General features: G+C 46.4%; 1 protein-coding gene across 2 annotated transcripts in view; it reads right to left on the bottom strand.

The window, feature by feature from the left end:
• The window catches only part of LOC119162991 (WW domain-binding protein 2-like), a 217,221-nt gene that overhangs the window by 149,589 nt on the left and 40,418 nt on the right, over positions 1-27,214 (bottom strand). For both annotated transcript variants that reach the window (XM_037414876.2, XM_075882658.1), the window contains exons 4-5: positions 23,047-23,139; positions 13,802-13,951 (exon numbers count right to left, since the gene is read on the bottom strand). In XM_037414876.2, coding sequence (XP_037270773.2) covers positions 13,802-13,951; positions 23,047-23,139 — 243 coding nt within the window. The remainder of the gene's footprint in view (positions 1-13,801; positions 13,952-23,046; positions 23,140-27,214) is intronic.

The following is a 27,214-nucleotide window of genomic DNA, read 5'->3' as shown; positions in this document are numbered from 1 at the left end:
ATCTACTAAAGCCTCGAAACTTCCCCAACATTGTAAGCGCGGTGGGCGCTGAACATAGTGTAGCGGGGTGATCACAAAACTTTAGGAAAGGAACGTGGCAATATCATCGTTGACAAAGCTCCTTAGAAGTAATGGACCTCTCAATTCGTTGTCATCCGAGTGTGACGATGCTTTCGCAAAGATCCGTCATTTGTTGACGTCTCCTTCCTTACTTTGCCACTGCGACCTTACGGCCCCAACGAAGGTCTCAACGGATATGTATACGGATGCCAAACAGGGCTCGGTGCTGTCAGGAGCAGTGCCAACCCGGATTCCATGAGTACGTAGTGGCATACACAAGCCATACACTCACGAGCCGAGACACCGTAAATTACACCGTAATGGAAAATGAGAGCCTAACAATCAGCTGGGACCATACAAAGTTTCTACCTTAGTTGTATTGTCGCCCATTTAACTCTTTCGCAACTGCCCCATATGGCATCAATCCCATGGTATCGACGTTTTGAATGCGCCGTCAAAAATATGTTTCAGTGGCTACGGACGCGTGGCACCCTCTGATGTGTTCAAAAATAACTACAGTTTTGGTTTCGATTTCGTTTTGCTGTTTTTACCGCAAGGAGGCACTGAGAAAAATATAAGTTTGAGTTGGGGTAACGGCGTAGTTTGGCAATCATGGCTGCGGCGCCCCCGTGCGCTCCTCGATGTCAAAAGGCAAAACCGAGCTCTTCGGCCACTTTAAAGTCCGATTGTTTTGACCACAGCAGCAATGAGGAGTCTGGTGATGATGTTCAATCATTGGACTTCAGTTCAGACAGTGACATTTCATCACAGCAGCCGGGGACATTAGCCACTGTGCGCACGTAAGTTTCGTTTTAGCGCTCACAATGTATAAATGCATTGTGTGGTCTTTATAACTAACGACAGTTGTTTATTTTGTTTCCTTAGTGTTTCCGCAACATACGGTGGAGATATTTTGCCCAATGCTCCAAGACCTTTGAAGTTTGAGCCCAAGCGACAAACCGGGGTCCATATTGACACTACACGGCGGAGTGGGACCTGGCAGTTCTCAAGAGCGCTGGATTTTTAAAATGTCTCTTACGGCTGAAGTAATCAGGATGTTGTGTGACAACACAAACAAGTACGCCTGGGTGAACATTCTTAATAAGCCCACCTATGCTCGTCGTGACGAGTCATGGGAAGAAGTGACTCCGCCAGAGATGATGCATTTCATTGCGATCATCATTTACATAGAAATTGTTTAAGTACCACGATTGCAGTTATACTGGAGCACGGGGAGTATATACAGTGGCCTTCTCCCATCAAAGATTATGCCCCGAAACCGGTTTGTAGCTCTACTAGCCTTTTTACAGGTATCAGACCCGGTCGACTTCGCAAGTGAAGCTACTGTTGGCAAGATCTGGAAGGTGTTGTGGCTTTTGGAGCACATCAATAAGACATCAGCAAAGTTTTTTCAACCAAAGCGGGACCTCTCCGTTAACAAACGTATGGTGAAGTCCAAAGGCAGATCAGGAATGAGGCAGTATATCCGGGAAAAAATGACTAAGTGAGGCTACAAGCTTTGGTACTAGCCGACTCCAAAACAGCGTATACCCTACTATTCTCTGTATACACAGACAAGCCTAAAAGACCAGGGCCATATGGCCTAGCTTTTGATGTGGTCAGCAGCCTGTGCTCAGAATATCTAGACCAGGGGTACAGGATTTACATGAACAACTTCTACACCTCTGCAAAACTTTTTGACCATCTGCTGGAGCGCAAAACCCTTGACTGTGGTACCACCAGCAAAGATCCCCAATATTTCCCAACTGAGCTGAAGAATGTTGCACTCCAAAACAGCGTATACCCTACTATTCTCTGTATACACAGACAAGCCTGAAAGACCAGGGCCATATGGCCTAGCTTTTGATGTGGTCAGCAGCCTGTGCTCAGAGTATCTAGACCAGGGGTACAGGATTCACATGAACAACTTCTACACCTCTGCAAAACTTTTTGACCACCTGCTGGAGTGCAAAACCCTTGACTGTGGTACCACCAGGAAAAATCCTCGATATTTCCCAACTGAGCTGAAGAATGTTGCCTGAGAACGAAGAGCTCAGCGTGGAGACGTTTGTTGGCTTTGCGATGGCAACATTTTATATATGCAATCGAAAGACCGGCACGCCGTGAACCTGATGAGTACCACTCATACAGTCAACCAATTTGTCCCAGCCACACGAAGGCAGGTGACAGATGACAGGTGACAAATGGACTTTGATTACCATCAAGAGGCCTCTGCTTGTCCAACACTACAGTGCTGACATGCTGGGTGTGGATAAATCGAACCAAATAATTGGAACCTACAATGTCTTGAGGAAATGCGTGCGCTGGTGGAAAACCCTGTTTTTTCATTGTGTGGACATAGCGTGTGTCAACAGTTTCATCCTCTACCAAAGCCATCGAAAAGAAAACCCAGGAGTCCCAGAACTAGCCCAAAATGCCCGATTCGACCAGCTTGCTTTTAGAGAGCAGCTAATTCAGCAGATCTTGGATTATAATGACGTCGATCGCGACCGTGCCCCATATCCAAGTCAAGAGCCGATTCGCCACCAACCCTAAAAAATGGAGAGGTAAAAAAACTGAAAGCTGTGCTATCGCAAGAAGAAAGTAGAGCAGAAAACATATAACAAGGTAGCACATGTGTAGTGCCCCTATGCTTCACGTCCTCCCGCAACTGCTTCTCTGAGTGGCACAGCAGTCGCCACCCCTAGCTCGAAGGGCCATGAAAAATAAAGTTTATTACATACAGAAATGAAACTTTCCAGAATGTGAGCTGTCATCGTGTGTAACATTTTGTATATTCCAGAATTTCGAATTTAATTTTGGAGCTTTGTTCAACTGCATGTGTATGTTTTGTTTAGTTCAGTTTCGTGTGTTTTTTCTTTTGTTAACAAATAATATAACAAACAGTTTTCTACCTATCAGCATGTAGTTATTTTTGTTCGAAAGCTTGATTGAAGGTGTACGATTTGGTATATCACAATGCAAAATACAATAAAAATTACCCAAGAAAAAATGTGATCAAGAATGTCAAAATTGGGCCTTTTTCCGCGATTGTGAAAGAGTTAATGTCATCGACCATCATGCACTAATGCTGGCTGCCGTCATTGAAGAATCCCTCAGGCCGTCTCGGCTGCTGAGCTCTTTGTAGTACCACAACGGGTGCAGCATGCCGACGCAGACGCCCTCTCACGCTTCCCCCAGCCTGACTACAATACCCCTTGCACAGTATTTTCCTTTGCTGTTTCTGTCATCGATGTTCACATTATCACTACGAAACAGTGCAAGCATCATTGGATCTTGTTGCGTATTGACTTGGTGTCCGATCTATCTGCAACACTATTCAGTCCCGCCTTGCGTCGTCAAGCTCACCGTTTAGCCTCATATGGCAGCCTCCTACTCATAATATCCCGCAGTCTATGGTCAGAAATATGTGAATCCTTCCAGTCTGATCTGAAATGCACGCACTCTGAAGTGTCGAAAACTTACCACCACATCCGACAACACAAATTCTGGTAAGTGATGTACTACTTCGTACACAAGCTCGTTCGCTCCTGCCTCGATTGCCAATGCCACAGACCGTCAACACACATGTTCCCAGCAGGTATACAACAGTCACCTTGCCCTGACCATCAGTTTCGGAGGGTGGGTATCGATTTGTGTGAACCATTTCCTCTGATGTCGGCTGGTCAACACACATGTTCCCAGCAGGTATACAACAGTCACCTTGCCCTGACCGTCAGTTTCGGAGGGTGGGTATCGATTTGTATGAACCATTTCCTCTGATGTCAGCTGGTAATTCCCGGACCATCATCCCCGTAGATCATCTAACGGGGTACACTGAAACTTCTGCCTTCTCTGCGGCTACTACGTCATGTTGCCTCCTTCCCGCTCTACTGATTCATAGTGCGTCAGGGGTCCACCCCAGGAGCTTCTAAACTTGACGATGCAGCAGGTAATGCATATCAAGTGTAGCTTCGTCGGTTTTTGCTAGTGGATCGTCACAAATACTTAGGCGCACATATTGACGAAAGCCTGACAAGTCTTCACTTAGCTGTGCTGCTTCGTCAGCATGTATTCCCGGTCACAGTTTTGAAATGATTTGATTGGTAGCGCACGATCATGCGATTCAGCTTAGCTCAAGTGTTTTTCCAGCAATGGCAAACAAAAAAAAAAGGCCATGGAATTTCAGTAGCGTAGCAATGGCGTCATCACATATATTTCAATGTTGCTGACAGCGGCACACGTTAGGTAAACAAAATTTGAGGCAGTTACTGCATAGTTACGCTGCCTGTTGCCAACAGCAGCCTTTTGGAATTTATCAAATACGCAGATCACACTCGCGTTGCAGTGTCTTCTACAATCAACCCTCTGTAAATCAATAGCTGCGTTCTCGCTGCTTTGCAAATGTCAGTTTACTGCCATCACAAGCCAGTGTGCCAAAGGCACACTGGCTTGTAATGTGGCAAAATAGTGTCTTCGCTATCGGGAGTTGTGACTCCATTAAAAAAGCACATTTGGGCCTATTTACCGTATATACTCGTGTAAGGGCCGCACTTTTTTTTCGAAAATTTTGCTAGGTGCGGCCCTTACACGAATCAGGCCGATTTAGTACAGGCAGTACAGGCCAAAGGTCTGTACTGTTTATGCAACAGTAGCAGAGTGCAAGAGTCACAAATGACATGCCAGAAATGTTTTTATTCGGATTCCATTTCGCTGTCCTCGTTCTCGGAGGAGCTCGCCTCGGCGTCCGCGTCTTCCCAGAGACGGTCATCTTCGGTGCCGTTCATGGAGTTCGAAATTCCCGTTACCTTGAAGCTTTTAGCAACTACTTCTACTGACATGGCACGCCACGCATTCAAAATCCATTCACACACCTGTTGGAGCGACGCCCGCTTCAGCCGTCCTGTAGGGGTCTTCTCGTGGACGCCTCCAGCCATCCATTCAGAGTAACATCGGCGAAATTCCACTTTGAATGGTCTGTTGACGCATACGTCGAGCGGCTGCAGCACACTCGTCAGGCCACCGGGAATGACGGCCAAGTCCGTACGAGTTGCGGCAACTCGGTTCTTGACGCGGTCGGTCAAGTGGCCCCTAAAGCTGTCCAAAACAAGGAGGGCTTTCCGTTGTAACAGCCCTCCAGGTCTGTTTGCCCAGACGGTCTTAATCCAGTCAACGACCAGTTCCTCGGACATCCAGCCCTTCTCTTGCGCACGTACGACGATTCCCTGAGGGAACTTCTCTTTTGGGAGAGTCTTCCTTTTAAATACGACGTACGGCGGAAGCCTCCTGCCGTCTGCCGTGATGCACAACATCACAGTGCACCTTTGGCGTTCTGCACCAGTCGTGCGCACAGACACACTTTTCGCACCTTTTAAATCCACTGTGGTGCTTTCCGGTGCATCGAACCACACAGGTGTCTGGTCCGCATTCCCAATTTGGGACAGGTCGTATTCATGCTCCCTCCTGAGAGCATTCACGAAGCGATGAAACTTAATGACGTGGTCTTCGTACTCGCGCGGCAGTTTTTGGCAAATCGTCGTTCGGCGCCGAATAGAAAGCTGGTTACGGTTCATAAACCGCGTAGCCCAGCCCCGACTTGCCTTGAATTGTGCCGGGGGTATTTCCATGTGGCGAGCGATGCTGAGGGCTTTGACGCGTATCATGTCAGTCGATACGGCGTAGCCGTCCCTTCGTGTGTCGACGACGTAGTTGACGAGCTCGCTTTCGAGTTGCGGGTACTTGCACTTTTTCCCGCGAAACGCCTTTCGGCTCCTGTTAGTAGCGGCGAGGGCATCTTTCTGATTCATCCAGTAACGCACGCGCTTCTCATCGACGTCGTACTTTCGTCCAGCTTCCCGCTTCCCGTGCTCCTCGGCATAGTCAATCACTTGCAGCTTAAATGCTGCAGTGAATGATCTCAGATGCCGGCCCATCGTCCGTCACGTGCGCTGGCTTCTGCAGGGTTCACTACAACCAACAAAGTGACACCGACGACACCGATCTGAAGTCGCGCTGCCAACGTATCGACACGATGCTAGGAACGATGCCAACAAAGAGGCCGCACAAGGCAAATATGGCGGCGCGCTGTCAACAGCGTGGTCGGCGCGTCGGCGGAAGTAGAATAAAAGCGGAAAAGCGTGCAGCGCCATCTGGCTGTAAATGAACTAACTACACTTTTCTGGCGGGACATTTTGAACTTTTGTTTTTTTTTTTTTCGAAATATCCGCTTTCAAAGTTGGGGTGCGGCCCTTACACGAGGGCGGCCCTTACACGAGTATATACGGTATGTCACAGAAAAGTCATCATCTATCAAACGTGCTTTCCTTGCGTTATCACCGCGGGCCCGGTACTCCTGGGTCAGCTATCAGCATGACAGAGCACTTTGTGTAGGCAAATGGTGAGAGTGGAGTTTCCGAGAAAGGAGACAAAAGGAAGCATTACGATGAGTATTGCTGTGTAGTTGAAAGATGCCCGAGTACTCCTGTTTGCCTTTGTGTATTGACCGGTAAGAACAAGGGGCAATAAAACCTGGGGTCGTATGTGCCAAAACTTATACTGTGGGAACATGAATAAATTGGCCCCCTAAGATGCTTTTATAAACTTAGATTCGAGAACAGAGGCGTTAACTGCTACATTTCACATCATTGGAATGCAGCTGCCATGGCATGAATGAAACCAGCGGCCTTGTACTCACTAGTTATCATGGCAGGTCAAAAGCCTGTCTTTTTGTAATAAAGTGCAACCACATAAAAAAATGATATGTTGAACCTGCGAATTGAACCCAAGACATCACAGTCACAAGCCCAACTATTTAGTATAGCCATATGCTTCCTAGCAAGTAAATGTGGCATTTTTTTGTGTAATAACAGATGCTAGGCATGACAAGAAAGAAAAGCAAGACAGGAGCAAGACAAGATGACTAATGGGCGTGAGGCCAAAAAAAAAAAATCTGGGAGGAGAAGGAAGAACTGCGTGCAGGGACGCCTTATTGGAGGAGCGCATGCACAGGGGAAGCTTGGCGTAGACGACGGAGAAGACGGCAGATGTTCGACGCAGCCTGGGTCCTGCCCCAGGACTGCAACGCGTCGGAAGCCGCCCGAGTTTGTACCGCGGTGAGTTACCGTTTTCCTGGCTTTGGTCGTCCAGCTGGCGGGCGGTGCAGAGCACGACCGGGACCAATCAGCGTCAAGCTGCGGACTATCAACGAGCCCGGGCTCGCGGACAACCATGTGCCACGTCAACAGCGCACTGGCCAGAGGAACCTGGGACATGCCTGGTGTACCTGCCAGCGCCAGTACAACCATTGCATCAAACGACGTCCACACACTTCGGAGTGTTTGCAGCGTGTCTTTTTACATCAGCAGGACCAACAAGCCCGGACGCACGCGGTGAGCTACGTTCGGGTGTTTGCGCGACTGATATTTGTCATACGCGGCCGACACCTTACATCCGGTTTTTCCGAGACACGTAAACCGCTGTGTGTGAATACAGGGACACGCGTAGGACATGGCTGCAGCAGGACTCGTTCACTGTTGTGTTTTGGGGAACTGTTTATCAGTACCTTTATTCTTCTCTGTGTAAATATTTATGTCTGTGTGTGTGTGTGCAATGAAGGTCGTGCTGTTGTGCCACACACCCTGTGCCCCGCTTCATGTGTCCATTCCGCTGGCTCAGATGAAACGAACCGGGTGACATTATATCGTGACACAGACTAGCATAACTAACAAATGTACTGTTTGGTAAAGTAACATACTACTGGTGAAAAAAATCTCATCTCTGGTTTATTCGGTATTCTATTCATATATGAAGCTATGTACTTATGTTCGTCTCGTTTTAAAAAAAATTGCTATTTGCACACCCCGAGTTATAAACACTGCTGCTCCCTGTTGCCCTTCATACACCCCTCAAGAAAGGCCTGAGCTGGACCCTAAACACTTGAGATTTTTCATTTTACAGTAAAAATAAGTTATTACTTTATTCTACTATACTGATTGGTTAAACTTTTCAAATATTAAAATAAGCTCTGAATATTTATTAAAAATAACTGGCTGTGACTTGAGAGAATTTTCCTGATAAGCATAGTGATCATGCTTAAGTTTGAGCCCTCTACTAGTACAGTTATTTCATGGTACACTGCTTTCAAACTTTTTTTATTCAGTTCTACGAGGCTGTTCTTGATTGCCTTTGACAGTCGACATCCGATTTCTCGGACGCCCGAAATTCCGAACATGCCCGATTTTCTGCACCCATCTGTTGCACCGTCAAGTTGCCCATAGAGTCAATGTACAGTCGAGCCTGACAATATCGAACCCGTTTATATCAAATTATGCCGTATATCGAACAATTCCTAAACACGGTAAGTTTACATTGGGAATATATAGCAAAAGTTACTGTTTTATAACGAAAATAGCAACGACAACTGATATATCAAACTCCATGTGCCTCAAAAGTGCCCCAGCAAGTTGGCTTTCCCCTGCGGTGGCGGGGAAAACTGCCAGTACCACCCTAGAAAAAGTTGGTTAGACCTGGTTGTGCGCGGACGAACACCCCCTCCACGAAATGATCCTAGCCCGCTCGCAGCGCTTACAGCCAATCAGAGGCCGTCATGCTTTCTCCAAAGCGCGGAGGCGGTAGAAGTGAGCGCCATTTTTTCTTTCTCTATATTTGTGTGCCTGCTGCTGCCTATTCAGCGTGGTCTGTGGTGTTGCCTATTGGTGCTCTGTGAACTGTATTCGCATGCTGCCATCATGGCTTGCGCAAAGAGGCGAAATTTGCCGCCACATAAAAAAATTTCAAGGAGCACCTTGAGTATTACCCTGAAAAACAAGGCAGACATCAGGGCCAAGTCAGACAAAAGGTCAGGTGCCCGTGGCGCCTGACGTGTGCGCGCTGCTGTGTACAAAGATGTTGAAGCAGCCGTTTACAAGTGGTTTGTGGACGTTCGGTCGTGAAACATCCCGGTGTTTGGCCCTATGATCGAGCAGAAAACCAAGGACCTTGCTTTTCTGCTTGGCAGGAATGATTTCCAAAGCGGTTCAGGCTAGCTTCAGCGGTTCAAAGAACGGCACATTATTGGCAAAGCTGTTACAGGTGAAAGCAGAGCGGTGGACCTGAACAGCGTAGAAAAAATGGCTCGAGGAAAACTGGCAAGATACCGCAGCAAGATATAGAGCCCAAGATATCTTCAATGTGGATGAAACCGCTCTATTTTGGCAAATGTTCCCAAACAAGACACTTGCGTGTCATGGCGACAAGACAAGCGGCGGCAAGGCAAACAAAGCTTGTGTGTCCGCGCTGTTAGCAGCTAATTTAGACGGATTGAAAAAGCTTCGACTTCTGGTTATTAGGAAAAGCACAGCACTGCGGTGTTTTCAAAATGCGTGGTCACTTCCAGTTACCTACCGAGCAAACTCAAAAGCGTGGATGACCGGGGAGCTTTTCAGCAGATGGCTATCGACGTGGAGTGATGATTTGGTAGGCGAAAATCGCAAGGTGTGCCTGCTCGTGGATAAATGTTCATCGCACCACTGCAGTACGACCTTCAACAACATTGAGCTCCGTTTTTTGCCCCCGAACATTATGTCTGTACTGCAACCACCAAATCAAGGCGCCATACGCTCTATGAAAGCCGGCTATCGGAAGCGCCTGGTGGAGAGGCTGCTGCAGAACCTTCGTGTCGGCAGGGAGCTTAAGATCGACTTGCTCGGAGCTATTTCTATGTTGAGTAGATCGTGGGCAGGTGTCAAGGAGGAGACGCTCCAGAACTGCTTTAGGCGTGCCGGCTTCCGCATGCCTGATGACACCCCAAATTCTGACAGCACTGAAGACACCGCAGGTGTTTCAGCCAAAGTTTGGAACGAGCTGGCAGAGTTCCCGGGTGCTATCGACGGATTGACATTCGACGAGTTCGTCAGTGCGGACAATGACGTCCCCATCATGGGCCAATTACAGAATGAGGATTACATTGCAGACATCGTGCCGACCACGAGTTAAAGCGACAGCAATATGGAAATCGACGACGGCCCATTGCCTACATCCTCGGAAGTGATTAGTGGACTTGCATTGGTCTGGCGCTATTGCTTGAATGTCGAAGGTTGCGGCCTCAGCTGCTCCGACTCGTTGGACAACGTGGAAGCGTGCGTGCTGTCGCAGGCAGCGAAGTCGTTGACACAGAAAAAAAATCCGAGACTATTTTGTTCCACAGTAGAGCACACAAGTAAGCCACCATATTAATAAAGTACTTTTCTTCTAGTTTGTTATGTGCCTTTGTGTCAAAACCTATACAGGGCCTACATCGAATTATGCCATATATCCAACTAATAAACATTTTTTGGCGAGTTCGATATACCAGGGTTCGACTGCATAAAAAAGTCTGAAAATCCAGGCGTTCGAAGCTTTCGCCATCAAATTTTGCGGACTTTTTAGCGCTAACTGCAGACTCTATAAGTCACTATCGACACTGCCGTTTCGATTTTTTTGGGCCCTCGAACTCCCGGCGCCGTGACTGCAGTACTCCCGAAACCAAGAATGCCGCAATCCAGCGCACGCCAATGCGTTGCCAGCCTTAGCTTAGGCCGTATGGTGCTGTGTTCTGTGGTGCTGAGCAGCCCGTGCACTGAAAGCGGGAAAAGCTGGACTGTTGACCTATTGTCTGCCATTGGCATGCTTGCAGACTGGTGGAAGGCGGTTACACAACAGATCCTCCAGAACTGTTTTCACCATGTGAGCTTCATACCGGTCGCCGAAACCCCTGTGTCGCTCATAGTGGACAGCATGTGCAGCAAACTTCCACCCGCGAACATTGCCTTCCCGATCTGCTCGTTGCCGGTGTTTCGATTCCAGCTGGGTTAACCTTTAAGGGCTTCGCTGAGGCTGAAAAAGACTTCAAGCTGTGTGCAGAATTGACCGATGACGAAATGATTCGTCAAGTTACGGATGACTCTGACTACTCTGACACCAAGATCACAGAGGCAAAACCTGCACAGCCAGCGAGTTCGAATATGACGTGAGCACTGCCACTGTCATCAGTGTACAGCGACAGCATGACATTGTGAAGATAGGTTTTGCAAAAGACTTACCTTAAAAAGCAACCGGGATGGGACTCAACAATCTCCACTGTCGTCGCGCACAAAGACGCGATGGCCAGGTTCATAGACTCGACGACACAGCGCAGAGATGACTCGAGGCAGGTGGAAAACAAACAAGGGTTTATTTACCCAAGATACAGCCAGTGCGACATTCACGGGCTTGTGGGCCGGCAGAAAACTTCGCAAAACAGACCGAGTGTACACTCGCCGACAGGCGCTAGGGCTCACACAAACGGCAGCAGCCGTGCACGCATATGAGAAGCTGCTTGCTAGAGCAGCGCATGTTACTCTCGTGCAGGCCTGTGCGAATCTGTCCAGCGACTGCCAAGTGAAAGCATGCTGCTGGGTGGGGGACTGTCATGGGCAGCCAATGAAGATCGGCAAAGCACCATGACCTGTGCTAGCATGACGTAAGGGGGAGACGCATTATCCAGGCAAGTTCGAACACGCATCGCATGCAGGGAAAACCAGCACAGGGCTCGCAGCAGACAAAATAGCCTGGCAGCGAAACCACAATGGCCATGTTCCTGGCGCTCGAGCAAGCTGGGGAACGAGGTGCAAAAGGAGAGGGTGCGCTCGATTTCCACAATGTTAGCTGAAATTAAGGCAGACATCACGGGGTGCAAACGAAAATAAGCAACTTTTTTTTTTGCGCCTAGGTGTTTACAAATGCTGTAGTAATGGCCACGTCCGATTTCTTTTTTTTTTTTTTCTTTACTTCTGCTCTTCTGAGAGCCACCTAAATGATGCATTTGCTGAATTGCAATGAGAATGCTGTACTCTTACCGCGACTCTCTCTGTCAGCAAAAAATACCTATTAAAAATGTGTTTTTGCTTGCATTCATTTTTCCAGACTGCTCGATTTCCCGGACGTTTTTGCAGTCCCTTGAGGGTCAAAGAAATCGGACGTCGATTGTATATATTTTTATTTTTCTCAGGAGTTATACAGTCAATCCCAGATACATCCAATTATTCATTATATCTATACCGTACAGTTGATAAATCTCCTTCAATTTCCCATGTAAATGTACAGAACTATTGCACACAAAAATCAAACACCCGCGGAGCGCTGTGCTGGAACAAAGTTCAGAAAGTGCATTTATTCTGACGAAGATTGCTCATTTTCTAGCTGCATTTTAACAAGTTTCGTTTTCTCCTTGTGCGAAGGTGTCAAAAAGGCGGTGTAATTCGTTGGTAGCGCAGTGCTTTTTGTGAGTGCACCCGTGCACAATGCGTTGTAGGTTGTAACACTGGAATGCAGTGTTTTCAAAGAAACCAACTTCCAAGGACACCAAAATCACATGAATGCAAAGTACTGACTTGGCGTCCCTGTCCCAATGTGTGCATCCTATTCCTCGTTTGCTCACGCATTATGGCATGTGGGCCCGAACAGCATAGCCTTCCAGATCTGCAACCTCGTGACGCATTTCTGGCGTTTCTGGTTATGAAATACAGATCTCAGAGGCTACGCCTTTGCTTGCTTTTTTGCTTAGTACTACAAATCCCCTAGTGTCATCACCATCGCCAAGATATCAATGGTGGGGTAATAATCGTTTTGTTTGTTGTGTGTGGACCGCGTTATTACTTTCACCTTGCGCACTTCAATAGTTCTCGCTTCATTACGGCTTAATATTCCATTGGGATCGGAACTAAGCATTACGTCTCTCTCATAGCGATAAAAATGATGACTGGTGTTTGTAACGACGTCAAGCGAGGCATCGTCGTGCACAGTTTCCTCGTAGGCTTTGGTGACAATTTAGAGTGTGTTCTCTTAGCTGGCAATGCCGTACGGTGCCTCAGTGAACTTGGCTACTTATTAGCATTTATAGGCCACGCATCGGATAGTAGTACAGAAGGCAACTTTATCAGCACAGATGACAACATCGCTGTTTATGACTGCATCGATGCTAATATCATGGCTGACGTTGCGGGTGCCGTGGAAGTGGACCCGTGAGGTTGTGAAGCTGCTAGCTTCGCTGCTAAACAACATTTTACTGCATTACAAAGCTTGCATCGGCGCTCACCGCCAATCATTGCTGTTGAGGCTGAAGAGGCAGAGACTGCTTATTTTGAAAGCTCCAATGCTTGATTGATGAGGATGACTTTATGAACATGATAGTGTACAAAAGGCAAGACGAGTCTACAGACTTATTTTCACGTGAGATAGAGCGCAGTAACTTGCAAAAAGAAGTCATTTTTTAAGCATATTGTAAGCCAATTGCCATGTTAACGCTTGTTATGAATCCCAAAAGCAACTTCGATAGCTCCAATGCAGTAATATAAACCTTTATTGTGTTGAATTGGTGATACACTGAGTTATTTCGTAATTCGCTTAGACTTTCGATGTATCCGCGATCGACTGTACATTCATTTTTTTGCCCTCCTACTTTTGTTAATGCTCGGTAAGTACCTATCCAACTGTACAATGCTGCGTTCTTGCCCTTTAATTTGAATTATTGGACAACTCATCTATGTAAAACAAGTGCAGTGATTGATTTCCATGTATGGTTGTAAATGTCGTCTTTCTGCTGCTGCTGTATGGGTGCCCACAGCCCTGGCTCAAGCAATGTTTGCCTTTAGCCGTGTTTCTTGAGAGAATTGCAATACTGTTCAGAATAAATCAATAAATAAAGGAAAAAAGCGTCGCTTCTCACCTGGGGGGGCATCAGGAAACACATTGTAGGGAATGTTGAAGCCGTAGTCCACCCCTTGGCCGGGCGTGTACGCAGGCGGAGGGGGGCAGTAGTAAGGGCCTGGGGGCGGGAAGTAGGGCGGAGGAGCCATTCCAGCTGCGTGCTGGGACGCTGCAGCGAGTAGGAGTACACAGATGAAGCAAGCTCAGGCCCAGCCCCTTTTCCCCCAACAAAGAAAAAAACAGTCCTCAGGAGAGTTTCCCTGTCCCTTAACAAGACTTCTCAGTAATGTTGACAAGTACAGACAGAGAAAAGTAGCGCAATATTCATACAAACGTGAAAAAAGAGCACACAGACAATGATAGACCCAGACTAACCACTCGGCATTCCCTGCATGTGATCACGTATATAAACACACAACATTGCGCAAAAGAAAAAAATGGGGCAATAAATCCAACAAATCAAACAGGCAGCTGAAATGACAAAAATACTGTTTCCAGGTGATTCATTAATTCATTCATTTTTATTTCCTTAAGGACCCCACTGGGGGGTATTACATAAGGGGTGGATACACAGGAAAAGAGAACATTTGAACACGTTAGTTTTCGCAGCACAGGTGATTTGTAACATTTGTCGCGAAGGATGATGGGCAGGTGGTTGAAGCAATGGAGCAGAGAAGGTCGTTCCAATCCTTGACGGCGCGGGGAAAAAAAGAACCGGAAAAAGTGGCAGTTCTGTTGCGATAACGGGACACTTGAAGTGGATGGCTTGTGCGGTGTGAAATGTATGTCGGGGGGAGGATGTAAGGAGCTGCATTGAGAGAAGAATGAAAAAATTCATGAAAGAGAGAAAGGGTGGCGATACGGCGGCGAACAGGGAGGGTGCAGCCAGTGCAATACAATGTTTGAAAAAAGAAAAAATTGTGCACACACGCACAAAAAAATGGGAGGTCATCAAAGCTCACACCACGGTGTGTGCCAGCGCTCTTTTAATGGCACTACGGCGAAGCTGATCAGCGATGCTATACTATGTCGCAAAAGTTTTCTTCAGCAGTGTGGAAACAACAGGGCCCATTAGCCAATAGAAAAGGTGTTTAGCCTCTCCACATGTATACACCCGCACCAAGTCGTCTGTTAAGGGTCCCTCTAGCATCTGCAGACACACGTTCGGCTAGCCGACTGCAGCACTGAAAGAAATAGAACACGGTTGCACCCATTGATGCTGGTGCCCTCCATCTCGAGTTTATCAGGTTGTTGTTCTGTACTTTGCAGCCCGTAACCGATGCTTGTACTTGCTTTAGATTTATGTCTTGGCACTTTGGCAGTAATGTGTTCATGACTACAATGTGATATTTTGATTACCTGCAATTAAACTCTTGGTGCATCAGGCTTTGCAGGTGTGGTTAACTCCTTCGTTACCATGCCCACTCAAATCAAACACCGGTCATCAATGCGTTTTATCTTCAATTTTTGTATGCTGAATTTGTTTCTCGTGCACCCAGTTCTTCGAAGTAATTAGTACAGCCACTCAACTTTCAGAATGAATTTGAATTAGCCTCTTTAAGCAACATAGTGGTTTTTGTAGTGTTAGCTACACTGACCTCGCTGAGCCAATTTCGAGTGGCACTGGTCTCCGCATGCGCAATAATACTCCGCCGCCGCCGCGCGCGGCTCGCCGCCGGTGTGTGCGCAATTCGATACGCTGCGCAGACGATCAGCGGTGTCACGCACCGGAGCCGGCACCTCCCTCGCACTCAGCAGCGGCCGCGTGCGACTCGCCGTCGCCAGTGTGCGCTTTCCAGAGAGTGCCGTCATAGCCTTGGTAGACATATGGAGCCGACACGCGCGCCTTCCCTGTGCAGTTGCCATCTGACACTGCGCTGGAGCCGCTTGATAGCGCCTCTGACTGGCGTTTGCCACTGTGGTATAGAGAGCTGTTGCTTGTTGGAGTCATGGAAAATTTCTTCCACAAGAAAAATATTTCCAAAGGTCCGCCGCATGTATAAAGTGTGAAGGTGGCTCTTTTCAGTCAGTTTCCAGTCACTTAGGTTTCACTTGTATTGTTATATCTGACACAGGACCACATCTATTGCCACTACTATAGTGTCATATTGCATGCGTGCACACCTGCACTGCAATAAAAAGCATGGCGCTTGAAACTGTCTTGCAACTGCACCTGAAAGGCGTAAGGACGAGCTTAGGTCACCCCTTCTTCTGTCTCCATTTTCGCGCTATTTTTACATCCTAAGCACGAGGCCGTGGATGACAGCACGTCAGCTTCATGTTTCGTGGAGACGATGTCAGCCTGAGACATCCAGAGCTGTTCGTTTTGTTTACGGCCTCAAGTTGTATCCTCCGTCGCAAGTGCTGACCTTCATGCACAATCTTCTAGGTACTCTGGTCCACAAATCTCTGAGGGGCCGTCTGCAGAGGTTCTCCTCACCAAAAGAAGGCCCCGTTACACATCTTGGCTCTAAATGCAGAGCAGCGTGAAACATTGTGGAACTGTGCACGATATTGTCTTTTTTTTAATACGATGTGCAAATATCCAAAAAATATGATTTGATGAATATATCAGATCACCAACCTATGCATAGTGAGGTAGCTCATGAAAAAAGGTGATGCTAGACGAAATAGCCAAGTTCATTGAACATCTGATTCACAGAGTGATTATTAGCATCATGGGCATCCATACTGAAACACGTGCAGGCTTCTATTGAAACAAAGAATAAATAAAATAGTATTTACTGAGAAAAGTGTACAATTCACTTGTGTCTCACGACCATCCAAGCAATGCTTCACCGCATAGCACGAGCAACGAACCAGTTACTTAGTTCCGATTTTTCTTCGTCTATGTGAATAGAAACATTCTGTACAACATTTATTTGTTTATTAGTACTTCAAGGGTCCAGAGAGATATTACATGAAGGGTGGGCAAATGAAAACATAATAGATATAATTAAAAGAAAGCAAAACAGCACTAACAATAACAGCAAAAATAAAAAACCAGCAGTAGAGCATAATTACAAAGATAAAATAGGTCCACTGCACTGACAAGAACACAAGAGATATTAACAAGGGCATTGTTACAATTTGTATCTCTGTCATACGTGCATGCACTTGAATCGTTCACGCAGCAAGTTTTCTGCATAGAAAAAGCAGGCTATCCAAGGCATAAGGTGAGGACATACTGAAATGTAACAAGTCTCGCTGTGGCCTCGTTGAGGAGGCATGTGCTACTTCTGAATTCAATAAAATGAAGACGGCCATTGTGCCTTATGGACCAATTTCACAAGGAGGCTGCTCCTCCGCAGCGCCACCTAGCGCCTGCAATTCTGCGCCGAAGTGTTGGTGTGTGGGGTGGTGTATACAGCGTAGACGCTCACTACACAGAGTATTGCTGTTATTCACAGTACACGGTCAAACAGCAATGTTTCACGAGTGTAAAACCACAACATATTCCCACAGTGGTGCCAACGATAGACCTGAGGCGAGTAAAATTTCAATGCTTTCCTTAAGCAGCAGGTGTAAATGCATGGGTAATTGGATAGTATGCTTTGTTATAGAAGCTTGTAAGGTTTTGGGAGTATGCACTAGCGTTAAAATTTTCTGATAAATCTCAAAGTAATGGGTAAAATGTAAAGGAAGATGAGCGAATACATAAGCTCCTGTCCAGCTGTATCTTCGGCGCGTATTAGCACTCAAAATGACTCTTGTATTTCTCTGCCATGATTCTTTGTGCTTTATGTAACTCTACAATCGCTAGCAGATCATCTGGTTCAGCTCAGAACCTCATAATACAAAATTTATGGAATGAAGGCAGAAAAATTAAACAATGATGCCTCTGTTGATTTCTGTCATTGTCATAGTCGAAAACTTGTGTCTCATCATTGCGCAGTCTAATAAAACGAATGTACGATGGATGAGCTCAAGTTTCTACATAGCAGCACGGTGCAAGTTGACTCAGACTCACAAACCCTAAAAGTGCACTAGTTTTTTTGTTTTTTTTTAATAATCATCACGACGAGGCGACGTGTTCAGTTATTGACCTGGCTTCCATGATTGAGGGTCGATTACTCAGGATACTGAAGCAGCCGAAAAAAAAAAAAAAAAAAAAAAAAAGAAAGTGTGGTTGTCATAAAACTGCCCCAGTTATAGTCGAAACATTGACAAGTTGAGAAGTGATGTGCCGTTGAAAAAAATACCAGAAACGCTAGAAGCCCGTTCCCAGGCCACAGAGCACTTATGTCATGTGGGTCTCTCTGCCATGCAATATTAAATGTGCTCATTCGATAATCTTGAAGTTGTACACGCTTAGGTTTAGCTTGTCGCAGTCAATGTAACTCGGGCGCTGTTGCATAGAAACAGGGGATGCTGATGCTACAAGAGAAGAATTCTGGTCGAAACATTCTCAGTATGTACTGTCAGCTTTGACATTGCTTCTCTTTGCTACAGATGATGAAGTGCACCAGTACTACATCAGAATCACAAACTGGTGTAATGAAAAAACCGCCACAAGGACAGACACCACATATGTACCTATAATGAAATATTTGTCGGAGAAAAAGGCCTGTAAATTAAATAACCTCATTTCGAAAGAACGCGCACCTCACGTGTCTCGGCTGCCAGCCTTTTGTGCTTTCAATAGTTGTCATAGCCAAACACAGAACTGCGGCAAATCTGTTCTCATCCAATGTTTCAATGTTTTGGAAACACAACTGTTTTAGTGCACTAAAAAAAGAAGGGGACCACATTGACCTCTTTTGTATGAAGAACATGGCAATTGCCACGCACCAGCGGTCAACCGGCCAGTAGAGAGGGAAAGACGAAAATGCACTGGTTCGAGGCTACAGTCCTCTCTAATGAATATGGTCTATACCCATGGTGTCTATACCCTAACAGTCTACACCCATCTAATATAGTCTATACCCATGGTCTATACCCATGAACTGAAAAAAGTGGCATCCTCAGAAGTTGCTCCAGCTTGCTGCGAAAACCACATCACTAGACCAGCAGGAGCCGGGTTGCCAGGTGAAGCATCAAAACCCCTACACAGAATGTGTAGAGGGTGTGATCTGCAGCATCCCACTGACATGCGGATTGTCAGTCAGATCGGCCAATGCGTCAAAGACTGATTACACAAACACGATAACAACATTCGCTAATTAAACAACGGGCACTTGGATTTTGATTTCAGCACGTGTGACACTCCTGAATGTGAACCCTATTCAGATGGTGCCAAGCACTGTGGCAATGTCGTTCTCAATCGACACGTGAGATAATTGAGGCAGTGAAAATTGGGACACTTGGCAATAACTGTGTGAGCATCCCGTTCATTGCCTTGATGGAAAATGAAGTTCGCTATTTGTTCTGCGCACATGACCCCCAAAAGTGATCTAGGCAGATTTTTTTTTTTTTTTTCAAATATTGGTTTGCTATCTTTTGTTCACGTGTTTTTTTTATATATATACTGCTACTTTTTGGAAATAAACTCCAGTTCTTCAGCGCTCATCTGTGTTTCTTCCTATTGCTTCCAAAAAAAAACAAGCTAGTGGAACGTAATAAGGCCAGTGTAACCAGACTACAAATCTTTTTGAGCAAAATGGAATACCAAGGAGTTGCTGAAAGAGTGAATTCAACTAACTTTCCAACAAATTTAGTGATTGATCTTGTGTTAAAGGGTCAGCAAACAGCCTCTTGGTCCGAAATTTCTACTGGTGCAATAGATGTGCACATGTACAATGTGAACATGCTGCCACAAGAACTTTGTGAATAATTGCTATAACAAGGAAGTTGCAGGGCTTAGAGCGACTCCCTTTGGCTGGTTTTGGTTTATTGCTCATCCTCCCCACCTTTTTCTAGCACCGTAGAGGCGCAGCGCTCTGTCGTGACCACTAAGTCAAGGTAACGCATCGCCATAGGTGCGAGGAGCGCCCTTCCCCTAGCAGTATAGTAGCAAAACGTCTCTTCATCTCTGAGGCTTTTATTCTGGCAATACTGCTTGTACTGGTAGTTTCGGGTTATACAAAGCGGGTAGGACAGGAAAATGAAAATGCGGATTGGATCACCAGAACTGCATTATCAAAGGGCCAGTGTTCCCGATTCTCAGGCCGCTGCTGTGGGCGATGAACTGAGACAAGACTCGGATAACAACACACCAAATTTATTAGGCACCTACAGGGCACACCTATTATATACAAATACACAAAAACCAATATTAATACCTTAAAATTCAAACTCAGACCCACTAAGCTTACACTCCGACCGCGCTACAAGCTAAACCTAACAAGCTAAATGTATGACATCTCTAGCCTCATAGTTCCGCTAAATATTTGGGCCGATCTCACTTGTCTCAATTGATTATTTTGATGGCAGCGTCCTGATTGGTCGTACTCGGTACCAGTAGGGTATCTCGACGCTCTCGACGAACGTCGCCATTCTTGCCGCTGCCAACGTGATCGCCCATCGTCGCCATCGCCTGATATTAGTGAAGTCGCGGATGCTACAGTGATTAGGCCTAGTGGCCACATGCGGTACCCAGTGCTGCACGCTGACGTGGCCACCCGAGGATCGTCTTCAGCAACTTGCTTCAAAGGAGGTTTGTGCCAGGATCGTCGGCGCTAGCTGTGCGCTGCGACTGCGTCCCGAGCGGCCTCCCTTGAAACATGCCAATGTCTCCTTCTATTTCTCAGGACGCCTGCGTCACAGGTTGCCGAGTCGCTGTCCTGCAACTTCTGTCCTCAGTGCGCTTACTGGTGAAGCGACCTTCTTCTTGCAAGTCTACGCCGACAAAGCCAGCTCGTCGCTGCTCGCGCGCTGATCGCAGCCGAGTTTATGCGCTTCCGGCCACGTAGTATGGTGTGCGCACTCCTGCCATTTCCAATTTTGTTCCCTCATCCCCGTCTTCTTTCTTCCTACAGGCTCTTGCTCATGACAGCCAGGGTACCATTTCGTCATGCAAGGGACCAGTCCACAAGCTAAGCGGGGCTCAAATGTTGCCCGTGGGCAATACTTCGTCACTGTGCGTACGTGGAGTCAGACATAAGAAAGAAGCAGGAGAATTGTTTTTCAAAATCCAGGGTTTGTGCCACACAGAGTGCGGCAATATTGGCAAAATATGATCGCTGCAGTCGACTATACAAATTAATGAACTTAATTGAGGAGTAAGTTTCTATTGGTCTCGAGATCTTGGAGTGACGCCCTCTTGCGTGTGACATCAGTTTGTAGACTGGTCAATCAACTGCGCTGCAGCAGTTGCTGCTCCTGTGCGTGGATCATCTGCTTCTGGCAGGAACTTTATCGAACAAACAGCCTTGCGTGGGTCAATGCCCAAAAGGAATGTTTTTGAGTACAAGTATGAATTTGTTTTAGTTGCAGGCCAATGCACAGGGCCAAGAAACCTCCCAAATGGCCGATTAGCACGGCGATGACGCCAGTCGCATTGCTAGTAAGAAGTGAAACTATGTGTGAGTGTTCTCGCTCGTCATCTGCAGTTTCTGCCGTGGGATACTAATTAGTTCGGGTGTTTCAAAATTTCAATAAGAGTGCCTTTTTCTGGCATCTACAAGCATGTAGATACTGCTAGCGACACACCACAATGTCTCATCGACAACGCTGTGGTGTACGACGCAGGTCACGTTGTTGAATGTGCGCAGCCGATGCCGTCAATCGAGATCGCATCACCATCGCGGCTCCAGTCTTGCAAACACGTGGACTTGCGAACCCGCCACACAATGCCCCCTGTGGAGATCCAGTGCAGCGCAATGATAAAGCACTGCTCTGTGCCTTGGTGTGCTTTGTCTTCTCGTGAAAACGACGTTAGCCTTCACAACAAACCTAAAGAGAAGGGCACGCCTGCCCTTTTCCTTAGGATATTTTTCTTTTTTGCAGTGCAACGACAGTGACAGTGTACACGGGGATAAGTATGAGAATTGCTAATTTCTGCCACTCTGGCATTCGCAAGCGACTCGTGAGATAATTACAGCAGAGCAGCTGTTAACATTGCTGCTTCGGCAGTCAATCGACCGTTCATTGCATCTACTAGAAATGCAAAACATCATCAAATCACTAAATTTGAGATAATCGTACTTGGATTGCAGATATTGGCATCGGCAGGGTGCAAGCCCATGTTGTATCGCAGTAAGATAACTCTTGAGGGGTAGCTGTAGGTGTTACCCAGAAAGAGAGCAGTGCTGTCTTAATGCATCCCCTGGCTGATGCAAACGACTGAAGTTTGTCTCAGTAATGTTTGTTCAATGAGAGTGAGGTCATGAAGTAGTTCATATTAATAGCGCACAAGGCCGTTGCTCGGCTATTAGAATATAACTAATAGTTATCGCTGTACCGCTGATTGTATATAGCGTGCACAGGGCCGCAAACATTATGTGACAATCTTTAGTAAATGTGCAATACATAGCGACAGCAGGTTTCGCTTATGAATTTATGGTAAGCAGTGCGCGCGCTTGTCTTGATCAGCAAACTATGTACATACACCAACCAAATAAAGCTGTAGTATCAAACGTCCTGCGCCACCCAGATGCGCTCTCGAGACGCGCTTACCAGAGGCGATTCGGAAAAAGCCTCGTTAGCTCTCTGCCTAGGGGCCCTCACAGTAGGTTTTGGGGCAGTTCCTCACCTGGTGTGAGTCACCTACGCCTGTAGCCTGTGCCAATGAATGGCTGAAGTGCTGGCAAGGCACTAAAACATGATAGAAAGCTTACCGAAAAGTGAAGCGTAGGACACGGGTATAGCAAAAACCACTGAGTGAAGTGCTTGCTGCACACGATCGATGAAGGCATGGGGCCTTTTTCCCTCTTAATTTGACTATCCACTTCTCCCTCAGCTTCGGGTCTTTAGCAGTACTCCACCATTGCACAGCACTCGCCGCGGAGACAAGTGGCCGCAGTTTTAAGAAACAAATCGCTGTGCTTTTAAAATGCGAGTTAAAAGCAGACACCAACAGTTGTTATACCAGCATTGCTACTACACACAAGATAGCCAATTGAACTGCTTCTCTGCTGAGTTTCACCACGACGGTGGTTTCTGTACAGCGCCGCCCTTCGAAAGCGCACGAATCCTTGAACTGACGTCATACGAGCGCAGTTCACAGCGCGGCCATCGGTCCCACACCAGGCCAATAATAACCAGCTTATTCTTGCATATCTGAACAACTGTATTTCACAGTGCAGAGGTTTTGTTCTTTGGCTCATTGGTTAACGTTTTAACGGCAAATTTGTCTCGCTCAATCGCAGGATTCCCGGCACTCACCTGTCCTCCCCGCTTCCATCATGGTCTGGCCAAACTCAATTGCACCTCCTTTCATGAACTTCAGCTTGAACGTGCACTTTCCCGTCCAGTTGCCTGCAATACGACAACATCATACGTGGGCCGTTCACTTCCACACAACTTACTAAACGCAGCCAGTGCTAGTAATTGGCCAGTGATTGTCGAAACCTTGTTCAGATGGATCACAATAGAGGTACTTCCCCAGTTTGCTCAAGCAAAAGTATTCAACACACATATGTAATCTCGCTTTGGGTACTGGCACATTTTCTCGCCGCATTAAAACCACTGAAATAACAGCAATATGTAAAGGTAGGAGAAAATCTCAATATTGCAACCTCAACAAAGGGTCTAGAAAAGATTATTCTTGTTAAGCTGTCGAGATTTTCTGATGAACACCAGATTATAGCACTATAGGAATTTGGTTTCAAGCCTGGCCTCTCTATCCAAAGTGCACTGCTTCATCAAAAGGAATCAACATAAAAAAATACAGAAGGGGAAAGATCAATTTAAGGTGTTTTCATAGATTTCTTTAAGGCAGGGGTGCAACAACGAAAATAGAACTTAGAGCAACTTTTGGAGCAGCAAAATATCACTTTTGTCGCACTAAAATCTAAATTTGAAGCAGGTTGTAAAAAAAGTTTTTTAGCATGAAAGAACTAATTTAGAGCAGTATAAAGACGATTGATTTGCGGGGTTTAACGTCCCAAAATCACCATATGGTTATGAAAGACGCCGTAGTGGAAGGCTCTGGGAATTTCGACCACCTGAGGTTATTTAACGTGCACCCAAATCTGAGCACAGGGGCCTACAATATTTCCGCCTCAATCGGAAATGCAGCCGCCGCAGCCAGGATTCGATCTCGCGACCTGCGGGTCAGCAGCTGGGTACCTTAGCCACTAGACCACCGCGGCGGGGCAGCAGTATAAAGACGATGGCTTACATTTAGAAAAATAAAATTGTGTAGAAAACATTCAACCCACCTAAATTGTACAGAGTGAACATCAATCAGCATTGCTTTTCAATAAAAGTAGCATTCTGAATTAACCCAATGTGCAAACTATAATGTCCACATTAGCTTGAAATAAGAGTGCGATACATACATGCAAACAGGATAAACCTTCCTATCCTGTCCCTGTCTATGCCATCCGCATCTACGTATCACGCTCTTATTTCAAACAATCATGAATCACTAACTCGCCCAATCAACCATTTCCACATTCGCATTTGCCACGGCTGCTGAATTATTCGACAGCCTCTGCAAATTCAAATGAGGCTCTGCCAAGCTGGCAGTCTTGAAATTCGGGAAATTCATACACCTGAGCAAAACTGGGGACGAAAAAAAAAAAAAAACTGGCACAGGGATGCTTTTTTTCTCTTTTTTAGGGCAACAGAAGTGCCATACAGAGCTCCGAATGATTGCCAGTTACTTTTTTAGACGTCAAAGATAATACCAGTACTCAAAGTTATGCAGCGCATACATGCATAAGTAATTGAACAAAAATGTGCTGTGTCATGCGACTAGCGCTAACCGTTCCTTCGAAATCATGATACACTTTCCCGCGAGACAGTAGTGTACTGCAGCGAAGGTCTCCCTCTTTACGGTCTCCTTGACGTCTCCCCCTTTAATAAAGACAGAGCGATGGGAGTCGAGCCGATGCATAACGGTCCCATTTCAAACGAACGATACCCTCCTGACTATGGAAGTATACATTGTTTCAATGGCACAAAATCACATTTACAACGAATGTCTCCGAGCGCCGCCGATCGGTTACAAATTCAGCGCTCTGCTGACTTCCCGAAAAACCACTTTCAACGACCGATAAGCCAAGGTGCCCATAGATTCTTATTGTCAAACGCCTACCCTGCCTCTGCACGTCTCTAGTCTTCACTCACCCCGACCGTTTTTTGTTACGCACCGCTCCGTCCTTTGACCCCACTAGTTTCAGCACCCCGCTTCCCTAGATGAGGCCCGTGCTTTCTTACTGCCGGTAAACCGATCGGCCAACAAGTCTCCTCTCACTTTTTGATCGCTGGTTTTGTCATTGGCCTCAGTGAGCTGCAGTAACCAGACCATTTTCCAGCATCGTCGGCCACCGACTGCATCCGATCGTCTGCGTCTTGTCTGGATCCCTATCGGTATCGTTCTAGTGCAGGCGCGTACCCTACCTCATAAACTTTGATAATTTCCCATTTGTTCCGTGTTCGGGACTTCTTCTCGCTGACTTTGCAATCAACTCAGCATGCCCCCTGCCCCCTTGCAGAAGCGTAAAAAATTCGCAGGTCCCACATTACAGTGAGAATCGATGATATGCGAAGCACGAATTAAGAAGGGTGATATGTCATTTTAAAATCAGTGCAATGTTACGAAGCACATGTAAATTATGCCATACATGACTTCCATATCATAATTATCATGTTTGAGCTTGGCACTTGTGTTGTCGTCTATTAACGTCACGTAATACCAAATTTGGTATATGTAGAGTTAGCGAAGTGGCCACGAGAGCGTTATGAGCGCAGCATGTAGCCATGTTTCACATGGCACGCATATCATGATTATCATCTTCGGACGTGTCATTTACCTTCATCCTCCATTCACATCACAAAATAGCAAATTTGGTATACGTAGCGCTGCCGAAAAAGTTGCGAGTACGCTATGAGCGTAACATGTTGTTATGTTTTACATGACACGCAATCACGACCACATTGTTCAGACGAGTCATTTACCTTCACTGTCTATTCAAGTCACGTGATACCAAATTTGATATATGCGGAGCTGGTGAAACGGCCGCAAGCACGCTATAGGGTAGCATGTAGTTATGTTTTACACGACACGCATATCATGATTCTCATATTCGCACCAGTTATATATCTTGGTCATCCATTCACAACCGGTAATATCAAACTTGGTATATTTGAAGCTAGCGAAAGGACCGTGAGTGCATCATTAGCGTGGCGTGTATTCATGACTTGCATGACATGCATGTCACGATTTTCATGTGAGGGTTTGTCATTTATGTTCACCATGCAGTCATGTCATGCCATACCATATCCGCAATATACTATGTGCAACGTTGCCAATTCAGTTATTTCGTAGCTAGATCTGGTTTCTTTTGGACTCTGCTAGCTACTGAAATTTTGATTCAGCTACGAGTAGCTAGTCTAGCAATTTGTTTTACAAAATTTAGCTCCCAATCTGGCTATCTTTGCTAACTTTAGCTGCAATGTATTGACATTTTCTGAATTATTAGTGCTTAGCAATGAATCTTTGTACATATATATACAGTTAAAACTCGTTATAATGAGACTGGCTATAACAAAATAATGAATATAACGAGCAAATCTTCATACCCCATGAAAGTCCCCATACAAACCAATGTATTCAAAACCTCGTTTTAACGAGGCAAAATTTGCCTGTTATGGGATATAACGAACAAATCTTGTTAGGAAGTAAAATTTTGAGCCGATGTCACGACAGTGCACAACGCGAATTTGAGACGGCGCGCAACGCGAGAACTGTATTTAGCAGTTCAAAACTCCCGCCACGCGCCCTCCAGCAACGCGCGCAAAGCAGACGGCACGCGCTGTTTCCGGAGAAGTCACTGCACGTGCGCCGCTTGGCTACCACGTGGCTACCACCGACAGCGGAGCGCTCCGTAGCTCTGCGAACGTCTCGCCCTTTTCTTTTGTGTCTTCTTTCTCCCTCTCCCCTTTCTCATGGCGCTGAGGCGCGCTTCCTAATCTTACATACCCCCTTCCCCTTGAGTAACCGGTTCCTAGGGGGCAGTGCAAAAGAGCGCCCCTTCTGCCCCTTCCTCTTCACAGTCACTTTCTCTGCAAGTGTTGTCGCTCGCCGACGTGAGCCGGGTTGCTTTTGCGTGCGTGTTTCTTCTCTTTTTCGACCGCTTCTGCTTTATCTTTTATCGTGCTGCGCTCGTGACTCCAGCAACATGAATGTGCCAGGCAGGAAGCGAAAACGCATAACGCTAGATCAGAAGGCGGCTATGATAAGAGCCGTCGAATCGGGGACCAAGAAAGGCAATGTGACAAGAGACTTTGGCGTATCGACGAGCACACTGTCAATCTATCTTGAGCAAGCAGGAGTCCATCATCGACGCTGTTGCACGTGGCGTGAAAGGAAGCGCTAAGAGGA

The sequence above is a fragment of the Rhipicephalus microplus genome, unplaced genomic scaffold (genome assembly GCF_043290135.1).
Source record: "Rhipicephalus microplus isolate Deutch F79 unplaced genomic scaffold, USDA_Rmic scaffold_13, whole genome shotgun sequence".
In the NCBI taxonomy this organism is placed as follows: Eukaryota; Metazoa; Arthropoda; class Arachnida; order Ixodida; family Ixodidae; genus Rhipicephalus; species Rhipicephalus microplus.
The sequence above is the reverse complement of the archived record's forward strand: the minus strand, read 5'-3'. Positions and strand labels throughout refer to the sequence as shown.